The sequence below is a fragment of the Condylura cristata genome, unplaced genomic scaffold (genome assembly GCF_000260355.1).
Source record: "Condylura cristata isolate star-nosed mole 26May11 unplaced genomic scaffold, ConCri1.0 scaffold00023, whole genome shotgun sequence".
In the NCBI taxonomy this organism is placed as follows: domain Eukaryota; kingdom Metazoa; phylum Chordata; class Mammalia; order Eulipotyphla; family Talpidae; genus Condylura; species Condylura cristata.
In genome coordinates, this window is record NW_004567124.1 from 26,545,425 (window position 1) to 26,561,793 (window position 16,369).

A 16,369-nucleotide genomic window follows, 5' to 3' on the forward strand; every position below is an offset into this window, starting at 1 on the left:
ATCAGCTTATAGTGTGACAGAGGTCAGGAGCTACTTGAAATTGTGAACAGGAAAGACCATTCTGATAAAGAGACATTATAAAGTTGTAATCTAAGTGACAAGGAGTCATTACATAAAGATCTAGGCCAAGTGATTTGTTGGCACAAAAAATCTAGTGCAGGAACAAGATCATCATACGCAAGCAAAAGAAGGCCAGCATGTTTGAAGCATAGTAAGAGGCACCAGATCAATTTGGTGAAGTAAGCAGGGGCCAAGTCGTTTTGGCAGTTTGAACTGCCATCTGAAATAGTGAAAAAAACACTGGAGAAATTCAAGTACATATAAAGAATGAAACACAGATTAGCATGTACCCAGCATAAGGATGACACAGAAATTCCTTAAATATTTCATATAAAAAATTTTACAAACCAATCATCTACTGTGAGCAAAACAGACTGTGGTAAAGAGAGGAGGGCATACAGTTTTAGTAGAGCTGCTAAAAAGATTATGGTCTGAATTAAACTAATAATAGAAATGATGAAAAATGAAAGATTTGGGAAATTATTTTTTATTCTCTAAATCAACAGTAGAGATATGCTTACTTGTTAGATGTTGAGGAGTGGCATGGGAATTGAAGATGACTTTTGGATTTTTTTTTTGGCTGGAGTAACTGGTAACATGGTAGTGACTTCTACTGAAATATGGAAGCCTATGTATGTTGGGGTACAGTTTGTGCAGAAATTAATAATTTTGTTTAGACTATGCTGAGTTTACAATGTCTGTTAGGGACTTCCCTGGTGGCCCAGGGGTTGAGTCTCAGTACTATCACCTCTACAACCTGAGTTTGACCCCACCAGGTAACTAACAACCCACATATGGCTTAGCTAACAACTAAGTCATTGCGACCCTCAGCCATTTATTTCAATATATTTGCCTTTTCTACTCCCCACTCTGTCTCTGGTGAATCCCACCCACCCCGTGCCTGTACCCCAGTTCTTGTATGCATAAATAAACAAATCTTTAAAAAAAAAGTCAAAATAGAAATAGACAGTGTATTTGGCAACAAGTAGGCTTCTGGTGACCATGACCACAGTTGTTTCACTGGAATAGAAGGGAAGCTAAGGGAATACACAGTGAATATTATAATTCACCAGAAATTCTGCTGTGAAAGGAATAAAAAAAGTATTTTTAAATGGGATAATGGCTAGACAAGAACGTAAAGATAACATAAGACTTTTAAGAGAAAACATAATAGTATATTTGCATAATGAGTATGTTACAGTACAAAGGGGGAAAAAAGAGCATTCCTCTAATAGGAACAAAGGAATGTTAATTTTAACAGAAAGAATGTTGAGAGTATGTGGGATCAGACTGCCTGTATGGTAGAAGAAAGCAGAATTATTTTAAACTCCTATTTTTTTTTTTTAAAGATTTATTTATTTATTCATACAGAACTGGGGTACAGGTCAGAGATGCTGAGGGTGAGAGGATTCACCAGGAACAGAGTGGGGAGCAGAACAGGCAGATCCACGAAGTACACTGCTGAGGGGAGCAGCGGGCAGGTCAGGAGAGGTCTGCCATGCCATGTGGTCACCTCCGGGGCAGGCGGGAATCGAACTCATGCGGAAGTGGCTTTAGCTTCTCAGTGCCGTGTTTTAACCCGCTGCGCCACCAGGGAAGGCCCTAAACTCCTATTTTTTTCCAGCCTCAATTTACAAGTGAAGCCTCCCTGAATTTAGAAAGATGGCTTTAAGAAATACAAATTTATCATCAGTGAGAGAAATATATGTTGTGTATATTGGTCTAAATAATCCCTTAAAGAAGGCAAGCTATCAAAAGTTATTGAAGTAGTTCAGACAATAGGAAAAGCACTCGATGGGCAGGAGAGACATGGCATAGACAAGCATACATGTGAGGGATCATAGTTATTTGCCTACTGTGTTGGGGATTATGAATTGTTCCTACAACTGAGAGCTTCTTCTCCTTAACTTTTGAACAGAGACTTATTTTCCCCATGGGATGATTTCATGGAAAGCTGCAATGGGAGCTCAGCTCAAACAGAGAATGAGTAGGAATCATGAAACATCACATAAATATATAAACAACACACAATTATTCTCAAAGGCATATTATCAATTCAACCTTCCACAACCAGTTAAATTGTTTTACAAGAATCAATCCATATACCTTCCCTTTTCTCTTTTAATTTCTTCCGGAAAACTTCAGCTCGGATTTCTTCAAAAGAGAACTCTCCCACTCCGGCATAAATCTTCTCCTTACAATACATCATCTTTTCTTTCTTCTCCTCAGAATCTTGCTGATGATTTTGAACTCTTTGTAAGAGATCTGCTTCTTCCTTGCCAGGCTTTCTTGTGCTTAGAATACGATTTATACTGGGTTCAATTTTACATGGTGTCCTAAAAGAAGCAAAGTGATTATTATTTATCATTAGGTCAAATGAGTTACTTTCATATTTTGACAAAAAAGAGACAATGTCAGCAGCAAGACTCTATGACTGACTCCAAAACCAAAACCAAGTGAGTCTGAGAAGTTTAAAATAATTTACATGAGTCACCAACAATTAAGTGTATTCTGAGTACTACTCTATTATAACAAGAAAGGAAATCAGTCACAAGTTAGAGTTGTTACATAGCTTATATCTCTTGTAAATGAAAACAAATATTATTATCATATCTTATTTAAGCAATGTGTTAAAGGAAATTAACCTTACTATAACATCAATATATAAATCAATTATATTTTATACCCTGGCAATGAACAAGCTGACTGTGAAATTAAAACAATTCTAACTATAAAGGATCAAAAAAGAATAAAAGACATCAGAATAAAAATTTTAAAGGGAGGTGTGAACACATAACCTTACCTAAGAAAATCTAGAGAACAAATCAGCATAAGAACGATACTCAAAATGTTATTAAAGAGTTGTAAGTTAAAAGAAGATACTATCATATAACTATTAGAATAGCTAAAAACTAAAATATTGACAACATCAAAAGCTGAAATGGGGCCCTCCCTGGTGGCGCAGTGGGTTAAAACACAGCACTGAGAATCTAAAGCTGCTTCAGCATGAGTTCGATTCCCGCCTGCCCCGGAGGTGACCACATGGTGTGTCAGACCTCTCCTGACCCGCCCGCTGCTCCCCTCAGCAGTGTACTTTGTCGATCTGCCTGTTCTGTTCCCCACTCTGTCTCTGGTGAAGCCTCTCACCGCTCCTGAGCCTCTGGCCTGTACCCCAGTTCTGTATGCACAAATAAATAAATCTTTAAAAAAAAAAAAAAAAAGCTGAAATGTGGAGCAACAGGAAAATTCATTTATTGCTAGCAAGAATACAAAATGACACAATCATTTTGAGAATGTGGCACTTTCTTACAAAGCTAAACTTAATCTAATAATTCAATCTATCCAAATGAATTGAAAACTTGCATCTACACAAAAGTTTGCAGATGAATGCCTATAAAACCTCATTCAGAACTGTCAAAACCGGCAGGTAACCAAAATTTCCTGCAATTTATAAATGGATAAACATCGATACAAGGGTTTATCATTCAGCACTAAAATAAAATGAAAGCCATGAACGAACCTTACATAGATATTGCTAAGTGAAAGAAACCAGTCTGAAAAGCCTACATACTTGTATGATTGATTTCAACTTTATGATTTGCTATAGAAAGCCAAAACTATAAAGATAATATAAAGAACAGTGGGTACGAGGGGCTTGATAGGTGGGTGGGGACAAATTGCTAGAATATGGGGAATTTTCAGGGCAGTAAAAATATTCTGTATGATATTATAATGATACATGATATTATTTATCAAAACTCACAGAACTATAAAAAACATTAGAGTGATCCCTAATGTAAACTATGAACTCTTGTTAATTATAATAGATCAGAAATTGGTTCATCATTTATAACAAAGGTATCACATAATTCAAGATATTAATAATAGGGAAGCTGGGTACAGGATGGGGAGAAGGGAGTATTTGGAAACTTTGTATTTTCTGTATCATTTTTCTACGAAGATAAAATAGCTCTAAGAAATAAGTGTACTAATATTTTTAGAAAGTATACAACTTGTATTGTAAAAACTGAAACATTATTGAAATTAATGAAAGAAGATATAAATAAAAGACATCTCATATTCATGGGAAAGGCAATATTATTAAGAAGGCAATATCTATTAAACTGACCGACAGACAAGATAATCTGTAGTAAAATCCTGTTGGCTATTTTGTAGATATTGACAAGTTGATCCTAAAATTCATGTAGAATTGTGAAGGAACCAGAATGGTCAAAACAATCTTTAAAAAGAAGAATATCGTCACAGGTGTGATTTCAAAAGCTAGTACAAATATACAACCATAAAGACTAGTGGTACTGACAAAAAGAACATACACATAGATCAGTGGAATAGAAGCAAGAGGCCAGAAATAGACCCAGATATTATAGACAATGAATTTTCAAAAAAGGACCAACACCACTCAACGAAGAAAACTTTAATGACTAATTGTTCTGGGACAGTGGTTATCTGACTTATAGAAGAATGAAGCTGGACTCCTTTCTTATACCATGCACAAACATTAGCTAAGAATGGACCACAGATCTAAATGTAAAAGTATAAAGCTCTCAGAAGAAAATGTAGGAGTAAATCTATGATGTTGAGTTAGAAAAAATTTCTTAGATACAACACAAAAAGACAAAGGAAAAAATAACAAAATAAAAAAGCCTTTTGGAGTTCAAAATATATTATCAAGAAAATGAAAAAACAAAACAAAACAAAAAACATTCAGACTAGGAGAAAATATTTACAAATAATTTATCGGAGAAGGGATCAGATCCAGGATATATAAACTCTTATAGCTCAACAAAAAGACAAATATTCCAAGGGATTTGAAAGGTATTTCTCTAAAAATATACAAACAGCCCACATGCCTATAAAAAGATGCTCAATTTCATTAGTCACCACGAAAATACAAATAAAAATCACAATGGGATACCCATTATGATGGCAACAACAGCAACAAAAAAATAGACAAGAATGTGGAGAAATTGGAACCCTCAGATGTTATGGGAATATAGGAAAATAAAATGGTACAGCCTACTGTAAAACAGTTTGATGACTCCTCAGAATGTTAAAGAGTTACTATATCCATAACTCCCTTTTCTAGATCTATATCCACAAGAAATGAAAACATGCTTAAATAGAAACAAACATATTCACAAATGTTCAGAAAATAACAGCCAAAATGAAGAAACAACCCAAATGAATAAAGGTTGACTAGCCTAGACAAGTTCAGGAATTTGAGAACAGTCTAGTATCACCATACATCTGGGAAAAATTGGAAATATTAACAGGCCAAATCATAACAAATCTCATAGTTAAGGTTGAGGAGTTTGGGTTTCATCCCAAAGGTTATGGAGAGCTAGCAAGTGATTCTGACTGGGAAAATGACATAATCAAATTTGCAGCTCAGGCCTAGACAGCAAAGAAAAAGGATGGGGATGTAAAATTATAGTTAAGAAAATTATTTCAGTGATACCAGGAAAGAATGATGGAAGGGACCATAAAGATGGCTGCTAAATGTATGCTATCAATTTCTTTAGATAATATGATTTTCTTAAAAGTAAGAAGACTCTGGCACTCCCTGGTGGCACAGCAGGTCAAAGCACAGCAATGAGAAGCTAAAGCCACTTCCATATGAGTTTGGTTCCCGCCTGCTCTAGGAGGTGACCACATGGCGTGGCAGACCTCTCCTGACCCGCCCACTGCTCCCCTCAGCAGTGTACTTCGTTGATCTACCTGTTCTGCTCCCCACTCTGTCTATGGTGAAGCCTCTCGCTGCCCTTGAGCCTCTGGCCTATACCCCAGTTCTGTCTATACAAATGAATCTTTAAAAAAAAAAAAGTAAGAAGACTCCAAAGATGCACCTCTCAGCACATAATTCATGTCTTGTTATAACAGAATTTCTGCTCAAGAAGCTTATCTACAACCTAGTGTTAGAACTATGCAACATTATATATTAGACTAAACCTCAGACTGCCAGATATCTTATTATCATCTACCATACATTTTTAAATAAATGAAAATAGTAAGGGTTAGGAAGAATAAGACACCTAAAAGAAAAAACAATATAAAAGGAAAAGCTAATATAACTTCTAGTTACTGTCAATAACAAAGGTAAACATCCCATTTTAGTCAGTGATAATCTAACTACAATACAAAATGATTAGAATTATCCCTTAATAAAAATCTTACCATTATTGTAAATCTTATAGTCTTAGCATATTCAAAGGAATACAGGCCTAAAGGAAACATGAAACTATGTGCAATTTTTTTCATCTCCACAAAGAAAAAAATTGTTTTGGGGAACTATGATAGTTGCCCTTCCTCACTCTTTATAATTCACACCACAAAACAGCTAGAAGGCTGCACCCTCCCTGGTGGTGCAGCAGATTAAAGCACAGCACTAAGAAGCTAAAGCCACTTCAGCATGAGTTCAGATCCTCATCCCAGAAGTGACCCACATGGCACTGCAGACCTCTTGCTGCTCCCCTCAGCAGTGTACTTCATCAGTCGGCCTGTTCTGCTCCCCACCCTGTCTCTGGTGAATCCTCTCACTGCCCCTGCACCTCTGGCCTATACCCCAGTTCTGTATGCATAAATAAATAAAGCTTTACAAAAAAAAAAAAAAATAGCTGGAAGGCAAACTCACATAACTGGCTGTTGCACAGTCTCTTCCACGTATGGAGTAAAAGTGGGAAGCACAGAGGGTACAGCTGTCACAGAAGTTGTATTGCCGCGAGCCTGGTGATGAAAAACTAAAATTACCAGAGTTCCATATTCTCACACAACATATGCAGACCATACATTATTTATTTAAGAATTAAAAGAGGTACTATAAGTACTCCTCTAATCTAAATCAGAAGTCTTTGTTATGATAGCAAATAGGCTGGGTATAAGAGTTCTTACCCTGTACTCCAAAGGCCTGCCTGTGTTCCATGGGCCTGCTTGCATTTCATTCTCTTTGGCTCTGGAGACAGGGGGTGCGATCCATGGCTGGACAATAGGTTTAGACAACTCTGATCTAGACGCCTCATCAGCATTTTCATCAAAAATAGTAATTCTAGAATTATTTTGCATATGTTGAGGAAGTGAATTCTGCAGTGCTCTATTCTGGCATGGAGCTAGGAGGAAAGTATTAAACTTTCATGTAAAATCTTTAATTATCAACTTAAATATCACATAAGGTATATTTGATTTTCCCTCAAATCAAGAAAACTTATTCTACAATCACAGGATCAGAGAGATTTTTTTTTTTTTAAAGATTTGTTTATTCATACAGAACTGGGGTGCAGGCCAGAGGTACAGGGATGGTGAGAGGCTTCACCAGACAGAGTGGGGAGCAGAATAGGTAGGTTGATGAAGTACACTCTGATCCTCCAGTGGGAAGGATCAGAGGAGGTCTGCTGCGTCATGTGGGTCACCTCCGAGGTGGGGGTTTGAACTCGCACTGAAGCAGCTGTGGCTAGCTTGCAGTGCTGCGTCCTAACCTGTTGCGCCACCAGGGAGGGCCCAGAGAGATTTTTTTTAAAAAATAACTTTTCATAACTGTACTTGAGACCACCCTGATGGTGCAAGGGATTAGGTTTTAGCACCATGAAGCTATCACCAGCCACTGCAGCATGATTTCGATCCCCAGTCAGGGAGCTGACCCACATGGCACAGCAGACCTCTCCTGTCTGACCCACTGCTCCCCTCAGCAGTGTATTTCAGTCAGTCTGCCTGTTCTGTTCCCCACTCTGTCTCTGGTGAATCCTCTTACCCCAGTCCCTCCTCTCCGCCTCCTGTCTACACCACTGACCTATATACCCCAGTTCTTGTACACATGTATGCATGCATGCATAAATGAATGAATGAATAAATAAACCTTTTTAGAAAAAAAAAACTTCCCCATACCCTAAATCTGTAAGGGACATTTTGTATATTGACATGTTGATACCAGAAAAGGGATAAGAAAGGAATTATGGTTTTCATGTCTAAGCATGAAAAAAATTTTTAACACTAAAAATTTTGTTAAAAGCATACTGTGCTTTTGTACATCCACTCAAATTTTGCTGTGAACCTAAAATTTTCCTTAATAACTAATACTTTAAAATAAATTCTGAGACTCTGGTATATGTAAGCTTTATTTTGACAATACTTGCCTTATTATCACACATCTTCTTTTAGCTAATAATTCAAACTCAGATAATCTTAATATTCACATTAGGTTTTTCTTAATACCTTGCTGACAGGTTTGTCTTTATTGCATTGTGTGATCTCAGCTCTCCTTATACTTCTTTTACTTTGCTACCTAGTATTCAGAAAACTGGACAGTGTCCACATATATATGTATACATTATCTCTATATAATTTGCCTACCACCTGAAACTAAGAATTTCCCATAATAACATTTAACAAACTTACCCTTGAGAGCACCTCCTACACGGCTGATTGGAGCTCTTGCTGTCTTTTTACCTTTGCTTTTTAGTTCAGCCAGTGTGCTTCGTTGTGGTAAAGAAGATCCAAAAACTTCATCTTCATCTTCATTTTCAAGGGCCAACACAGTTTGCCGAGATACTCGAGCTTGGAATTGTCTAAAGTAAAAATATGGACAATTGATTTTTGCTAAGTTGAACACTATTCACCAGAGTCAAAATCTCCAATTTGTTAAAACAAGCAAGGGAAAAGAGTAAGGTGGGGCAAGAAATCTACAGAAATAAGCCAAAGAAGTGTTTATTCCCTTAGGAATAAAATCACACCTTCCAAAGGAGTGGATGATTTAGATCCCCTTTTATTTTTTTTCAAAAAGATTTATTTATGCATCCAAGAACTGAGGTACAGGCCAGAGGTGCTAGGGGGTGAGAGAATTCACCAGAGACACAGTGGAGAGTAAAACAGGCAGATGTACTGAAGTACACTGCTGAGGGGTAGCTCCTCTTTTAAATGCCTAAGTTTTACTTTTTAAAAATACTCTGAAGGGAGTCTCCCTGGTGACACATGGAGTTAAAGCAAAGCAAAAGGAAGCTATTGGGATCTACAGCATGAGTATGTTCCACTGCCAGAGAGGTGACCCATATGGTGCAGCAAACCTCTCCTGTCTTGCCCATTGCTCCTCTCAGCAGTATATTTCAGTCAATCTGGTGAATCCTCTCATTCCCCACCCCCAACCTCTGGACTATACCCCAGTTCTTAGATGCATAAATTAGTAAATCTTTTTAAAAATAATAAAATCCTCTGAAGATCTCCATTAACCATTGGCATTTCCATCAATTTTTTTTTATTATAAAACTTCTAAACTAACAAAATAGTTCAGAATGTAAAAGAGCACCCATACACCATTCACCTAGATTCACCAATTGTTGACATCTTGCTATATCTACTTGGTTACTGTTTATATACCTTTCTCTAGACACACCCCTCACACCCTAGACAATGTTTTCCCCAAACAATATGAAATAAGGATGTATCCAATGTGACATTTTACATCAACAAAGCTGGTAAAGACTGAGAGCTAACCTTCCTGTAAGTATTATCAATAGGGTTAAAAAACCTGAATAAACTGCAGTGCTGACCAAGGTGTGATAAGTCCACCATACCCTTCCTTTTTCTCACCAATTAGAATAAAAAAAAAAACTGAAAAAAGACAAAAAAAGCAAGCAAGGAGTCTCAAAGTAAACAAAAGCAAGTGGACTGTGGAGAGGAGTCAAACTTGAAGAGACAACCCATGAAGGGTTGTTTCCTGTTTTTTTTTTTTCCTTCTTCTTGTTTCTCTCATGGTTTTGAACAGTTGAAACAGTTGAACAGTATGGGAAGCTAAAATTCCTAAAGAAACCTCATCTTTCTGGCTAGGGGTTTTTGGGAAAAGAGAACTCTGAGGGCCAAAAAGTATGCAAGAAATACTGGAGAAGATAAGCTGAAGCAGAGTATTTCCTAATTTTATAGATGAATTGGCACAAACCCTGGACTATACATGCAAAGTGCAGACCAAAGGCTTTAAAAACTAAACTATAATATAACCATTCCCCAAGTCTATACATGGGATAGACCCAAAAGTCTTAAAAACTGAACTGACATTGGAACTACTACCCACATAGGAAGTGGTACTACCCACATAGCTTGCAGTAGCTAAATGTTGCTTGCTTACTTAAAAAAAAAAAAAAAATCAACATTCTCCATAGAACAACAGCTAATAGTACCCAGGGTCTAGTCATATAGTAGCAGGACAAATGTCCAAAATATAATCCAAAATTACCATATGAAGAATCAAGAAAATATGTATCAACAGATATCAACATCAAGATGACAGCGAAATTGAGTAGTTCAGATAGATTTTCAAGCAGCATTATAACTATATTCCATTAAACATAGGTTAAATATATATATTTTTTAAATTTAATTTATTATTTTTTTAAGATTTAGTTATTTATGCATATAAGGACTGGAGTACAAGCCAGAGGTGTGGGAAGAGAGAAAGGATTCACCAGAGACAGAGTGGGGAGCAGAACAGGCAGACTGGCTGAAAAACACTGCTGATGGGAGCAGCAGGTGGGTCAGGAGAGGTCTGTCACACCATGTGGGTCACCTCCCTGGCCAGGGATCAAACTCCTGCTGCAGTGACTGCAGATAGCTTCATAGTGCTGTGCTTTAATCTGTTACACCACCATGGAAGATCCTAGATACTTTAAATAAATGAAAACAGTCATTCTTTGCAGAGAAACTAGAAATAAAATAGAAATTTTAGACCTGAAAAACAGTATCTGAAATGAAAAATTTACTAGATGGATTCAGTGTCAGAATGCATATGACAAAGAAAAGAATAAATGAACCTGAAGACCAGTCCAAATAATAGAGAGGGAAAAAAAATTATAAAATGAACAGAGCTTTAGGGCCCTCCCTGGTGGCGCAGCGGGTTAAAGCACTGCACTAAGAAGCTTAAGCCACTTCCGTATGAGTTCGATCCCCGCCTGCCCCGGAGGTGACCACATGGCGTGGCAGACCTCTCCTGGCCCGCCCGCTGCTCCCTCAGCAGTGTACTTCATCCATCTGCCAGTTCTGTGCCCCACTCTGTCTCTGGTGAATCCTCTCACCCTCCGCATCACTGGCCTGTACCCCAGTTCTGTACGAATAAATAAATAAATCTTTAAAAAAAATGAACAGAGCTTTAGGGAGACACCTGTGATACAATTATCAAAGGGGGTGGTATCTGTGTAACTGAAGTTCTAAAAGAGATAGAGGCAGAAAAAATTTTTTTGAAATAATGACTGAAAACTTTTCAAATTTTGTGAAATGTACACATTTAGAAATTGGAAAAGCCCATACAACACCAAATAGATCAAAATACAAAGATAATCATACCTACATACATATAATCAAATAAATGAAAACCACTATTAAAGGGTAAAAAAATCACTACATCCAAGGAAAAGTCAAAACTTTACAAATAGGGGAGAAACCATCCAATTGACTGCAAATTTGCTGAAGACAATGGAAAATGTTTGTGTGTGTTTTTAAAAAATGTTTATTTACTTATGCATACAAGAATGGGAATATAGGCCAGAGGTGCAGGGGATAAAGAGGATTCACCAGAGCCAGAGTGGGGTACAGAACAGGCAGACTGAAACACTGCTGAGAGGAGCAGCCGGAGAGACAGGAGAGGTCTGCCGTGCCATGTAGGTCACCTCCCAGTGACTGCAGGTAACTTCATAGTGCTGCCCTTTAACACTTTGTGCTACCAGGGAGGGCCTTAGAAAATGTTTTCAAGTGAAGGAAAATGAAAAAGATATCAAAACTTGTTTTGTGCACAGAAGAAATTTTTATGTTATAAGAGATCTATCTAGAACTATAAACTAAGCTGGCACCTTAACTTAGAAAAATAATAGCAAATTAAACCCAAAACTTAATCACAAGAAGGAAATAGTAGAGTAAAATTAAGAACAAAATCAGTAAGAAGAAAAAAAATCTATGAAATCAAAAGCTAGTAGTCAAAAAGATCAATAAAATCAACATTTCTATTAATTTCTGGCTACAGTGACTGAGAAAAAAAAACAAATTACTATATCAGGGATGAAAGGGGAAAAATCACTATATAACCTACAAACACTAAAAGGTAACAAAGGAATACTATCCCCATAATCTCATAAACTTAAATGAAATGGCCCCAACATTGAAAGTATAACAATGCTCAAACAAAAAAAAAAAATCAAAGCTCTAAGTAACTAGAGAAATAAACTATGTTCATGCTCAACACTAATCCAAACCTCACACAATCAATTCTAAAATTTTTAGAGTCAGAGAAAGAACTAAAACAACCAACAAAAGGACTCACTACCTGATTCCCAGATTTACTATAAAGCTACTATAATCTAGGTAGGATATACACAGTGAACAGGCACAGATCAACAGAACAATAAAAGAAATAAACTTATACAGAGATATCTATTTTTACAAAGGTACAAAGGCAACTCAATGGAGAAAAGTTAGTTGTTGAACAAGTGACACAGAAAAAAATGGAAACACAGATCTAAATGTAAAATAAAACTTTTTAAGATAAACAATAAAACCTCTATGTTTTCATCTTGGAGAAAATCTTTGTGACCTTGGACTGGACAGAGTTCTCAGATATACCAAAAGCATATTTCACACAATAAATATTAAGTTAGCCTTTTTAAAATTAAGTCTTTGTTTTATAAGAGACTATTAGGAGGATAAATAGACCAGACTTAAATTGTGAGACTTATATGTCTCATATCTGACAAAAGACTTGTATTCAGAATAAAGAACTTTTAAAATTCAAATACTAAATGAAAGAAGTCATATTCAAATGATTCCATTTATATGACATTGTAGAAAAGGAAAAACTACAGGACTGTAAAATATTATCAGTGGATGTCAGTTGAGAATGAGAGTTGGTGTAAACTATTAAGAAATAGCACAAGAAAATTCTAGAATGATGGAATTAGCTTTTATCTTGATCATCATAAAAACGATTACATGCGTCTCGTGATTTGTAAAAATTTTAAAAAACCACACACAGGAGTAGATTTTAAATCATTTAAATGGTTTAAAAATATGAATTGTAACTAAGTCATTGAGACCATTTTATTCTGATGTAAAATGACCACTTATAACTTAATTTTAAAGGGTGAAGACAACTCCCAGAGAAATAGTTTACCGGTGCTGAGACTGCAGTTTTTCCAGTGGTTCAGCCTGTCGTTGAATGCCTTCCTGAAATATCATATCTGCTTTCTTAAAGTTTTCTCTAGCTTCATATTCTTCAGCCCAGGAGATATAGAACTGAGCTAGTGAAACACCAATCCCTTGGTTGTGTAAATAACTGTACATATCCAAAGGTTCATTGCATAAATGCCCCTGTAACAAATTAGAAGCTTTAATAGTTAACCAACTTCTGTTCACTTACTGCCAATCACTAAGAGAGATTACATAGTTTTTGCACTGAAAATTATAACACAATGTCATATAGACTATGCAATAAGTAACTGATAGTACAACAATAAATGATTGATTTGTAAGAAAAAGGGGTAGGAAAGACCTTAAGAAGGTATGATATTTAAATAGACTTAAAGGATAAGACATATCAGAAGGAGAATGGAAAAGGAAGAACATTCTAGACAAGGAAAATAGCATGAGCAAAGACAGATGACTAAAAGGTTGAAGGCAAGATAGGAGTTTGGAAAACAACATGTGACAAGTCTTAGATATCAATTTAATCAATTCTGAATTTATCTGATAGTCAATGTATTTGTGTTGGGTGGGAAATACTGATAGGGAAAGTAAAAGAATGACACGGTCAAATCTATATTTCAGAAGGAACCTTCAATATTGCTAATTCTAGTTATTTGTAAAAGATTCTGATTTTTCTAAAAAAAAAGGCAGAGTTCTTTTACTATGAGGAAGGTTCACATTTTATTTTTTTAATTATGTATTTTTAAATAGAATAAAAATAGATTTAAAACACCATACATGCTTTAGGCATAAAGATTCATACCTCTTCAGATGTTTTCATACCATGCCCACCATCAAATTACCCATACTCCTTTGCCCACAGTCCATTTGGCATACCTCCCTCTTTGCTCTCTACCTCCTACCATCCCTCTCTGGTAGAGGCTGCTTATTTTCTAATAGCATTTTCTCTTACATTTGTCTATTCCTGATTGTCTGCTTAGGCTAAGTTCTCCTTGTAAGTATTACCATACAGCTCAAAACATTCTCTTTCCCTTACAATTAACTGCTTAATGGGTATCTTCCCCAATAAAGTTAAGGTACACAAAGGCAGAAAACATTGGTATCTACTATATCCTAATCTCTAGCCAATGCTTGGCAGAAAAGGTCTGAACAAATGAAACGCTCCATTTCACAAAAACAATATTTTTTAAATTTTGCAGTAACTCAGTAAATGGGGTTATCCAAATTAGTGAATTTACCTATATGTGATAGTATTTCAAGTAAAATTATAATTCTGAATGTTTTATCAGTCGAAGATTCAGTCCTCAACATCTATTACTACATAAATAAAGTGATTTCACTTCTTTAATGGCTTTCTGAATAGCTTTGGTATACCATATCTAATAAAGATCACATTACTTAAGAGTGTTGAATGAGATCACTTAAGAACTAACATAAACCAAAGGATGACATAATTAGATTAATATATCCAAAGTTAAATAACTTTTTTTCTGAAACCTCTAAAGAGCCAAGCTAAAACAATTTTACATTGGTAACTAAAAATACTAGATATTTTCTAAGAATGAGTTTTCCTTAGTTACATGTAAGATTCCTTTATAAAAATAACTGGGGAGGTCCTCCCTGGTGGCGCAGGGGGTTAAAGCACAGCACTAAGAAGCTAAAGCCACTTCAGCATGAATTCCTGCCTGCCCCCAGAGGTGACCACATGGTGTGGCAGACCTCTCCTCACCCGCTCCCCTCAGCAGTGTACTTTGTAGATCTGCCTGTTCTGCTGTTCTGCTCTCCACTCTGTCTCTGGTGAAGCCTCTCAGCGCCCCTAAACCTCTGGCTTGTACCTACCCCAGCTCTGTATGCACAAATAAAAAAATCTTAAAAAAAAAAAAAAAAAACAACTGGGGAAATCTCTCTAAAAAAGGGAAAGAAAGGAGTAGTATAAGGAACATCTGCCATTCCGTTTGGCCATGCTATAAAGAAAAAAACACTAACTTAATATGTGCCTTGTTATTCATGTACAAAGTTGAGATCATTGCTATTCATTACAGGGGTAATCATTTGAATTTAAGGGTTATCTAGACCAGTGCTTCTCAGATTACCTGTGGTGAAAGGGCCAGTTTTGGGGTATATAGGTGTGTTTAAAGGTATTCATTCCACTATGTATTGCTATGTTTTAAACAACACAATAGAAAAAAATTAGAAGAAAAATGATGGTGAGCTTGGATGTTGCAGGAATGTCAAATTGTTAAAAATTTCTGAATGCTGGGGCCTCCCTGGTGGCACAATGGATTAAAGTGCAGCACTGCAAAGCTATCAGCAGCCACTGCAAAAAGAGTTAGTTCCCGGCCAGGTAGCTGACCCACATGATGCAGCAGACCTTTCCTGCTTGCCCACTGCTCCCCTCAGCAGCGGGTTTCACTGGATCTGGCTGTTCTGTTCCCCACTCTGTATCTGGTGAATCCTCTGAACTCTGGCCTGCACCCCAGTTCTTGTATGCATGAATAAATCTTTAAAAAAAAATTCTAAATGCTTAATTTCAACTTTTATACTTATCTTGAATAGCCTGCAGACATTCTTTCAGTAGCACTGATCCATACCATGCTTTTTTGGACATGTTTGTGACGTCATTGCTCTTCAGTACAAGCACTGAATTAGTATTAAGTGAGCAGAGGAATTATTCCCATTACTTACTTTTAGTAGCTAAAGCTAAATATAATCATAGACTCCTGATTCAAAGTCACTTCAGAGATTTATCTTCTCCTACCTTTCAAAAAATTACATATAAGAATATTATGTAGGATATAAGAGCAAAATCCATTAGTATATTACCTAAGACACAGTCTCAGATAAATTTATTATTTTGAGTGGCATCATTCGGAAATAATAAACCTCAGGAAATTTCTCCAACTTGTCAATAAGTTAAATACCTTCAGGATTCACCTACTTTCTTCTATTAGTGGCTTAAATTTAAAATAAGCCTATGTCAAGTAACACAATTTAGCCAATAATTTTAAGTTTCAATTATCTATCTATATATATTCTTATGCTCCAATGGTTGTTATCAATATGCTATTTAGAATTACCTAATCTATTACCTAATTTTTTGTAATTTATTTCTAAAAATTTTTTT

The 16,369-nt window shown here is 36.2% G+C and overlaps 1 protein-coding gene across 1 annotated transcript in view; it reads right to left on the reverse strand.

The window, feature by feature from the left end:
• Positions 1-16,369, reverse strand: part of BUB1B (BUB1 mitotic checkpoint serine/threonine kinase B) — a 47,710-nt gene that overhangs the window by 23,138 nt on the left and 8,203 nt on the right. Inside the window, exons 5-9 of the mRNA XM_004687924.2 lie at positions 13,214-13,410; positions 8,467-8,636; positions 6,970-7,184; positions 6,713-6,804; positions 2,167-2,396 (exon numbers count right to left, since the gene is read on the reverse strand). Coding sequence (XP_004687981.1) covers positions 2,167-2,396; positions 6,713-6,804; positions 6,970-7,184; positions 8,467-8,636; positions 13,214-13,410 — 904 coding nt within the window. The remainder of the gene's footprint in view (positions 1-2,166; positions 2,397-6,712; positions 6,805-6,969; positions 7,185-8,466; positions 8,637-13,213; positions 13,411-16,369) is intronic.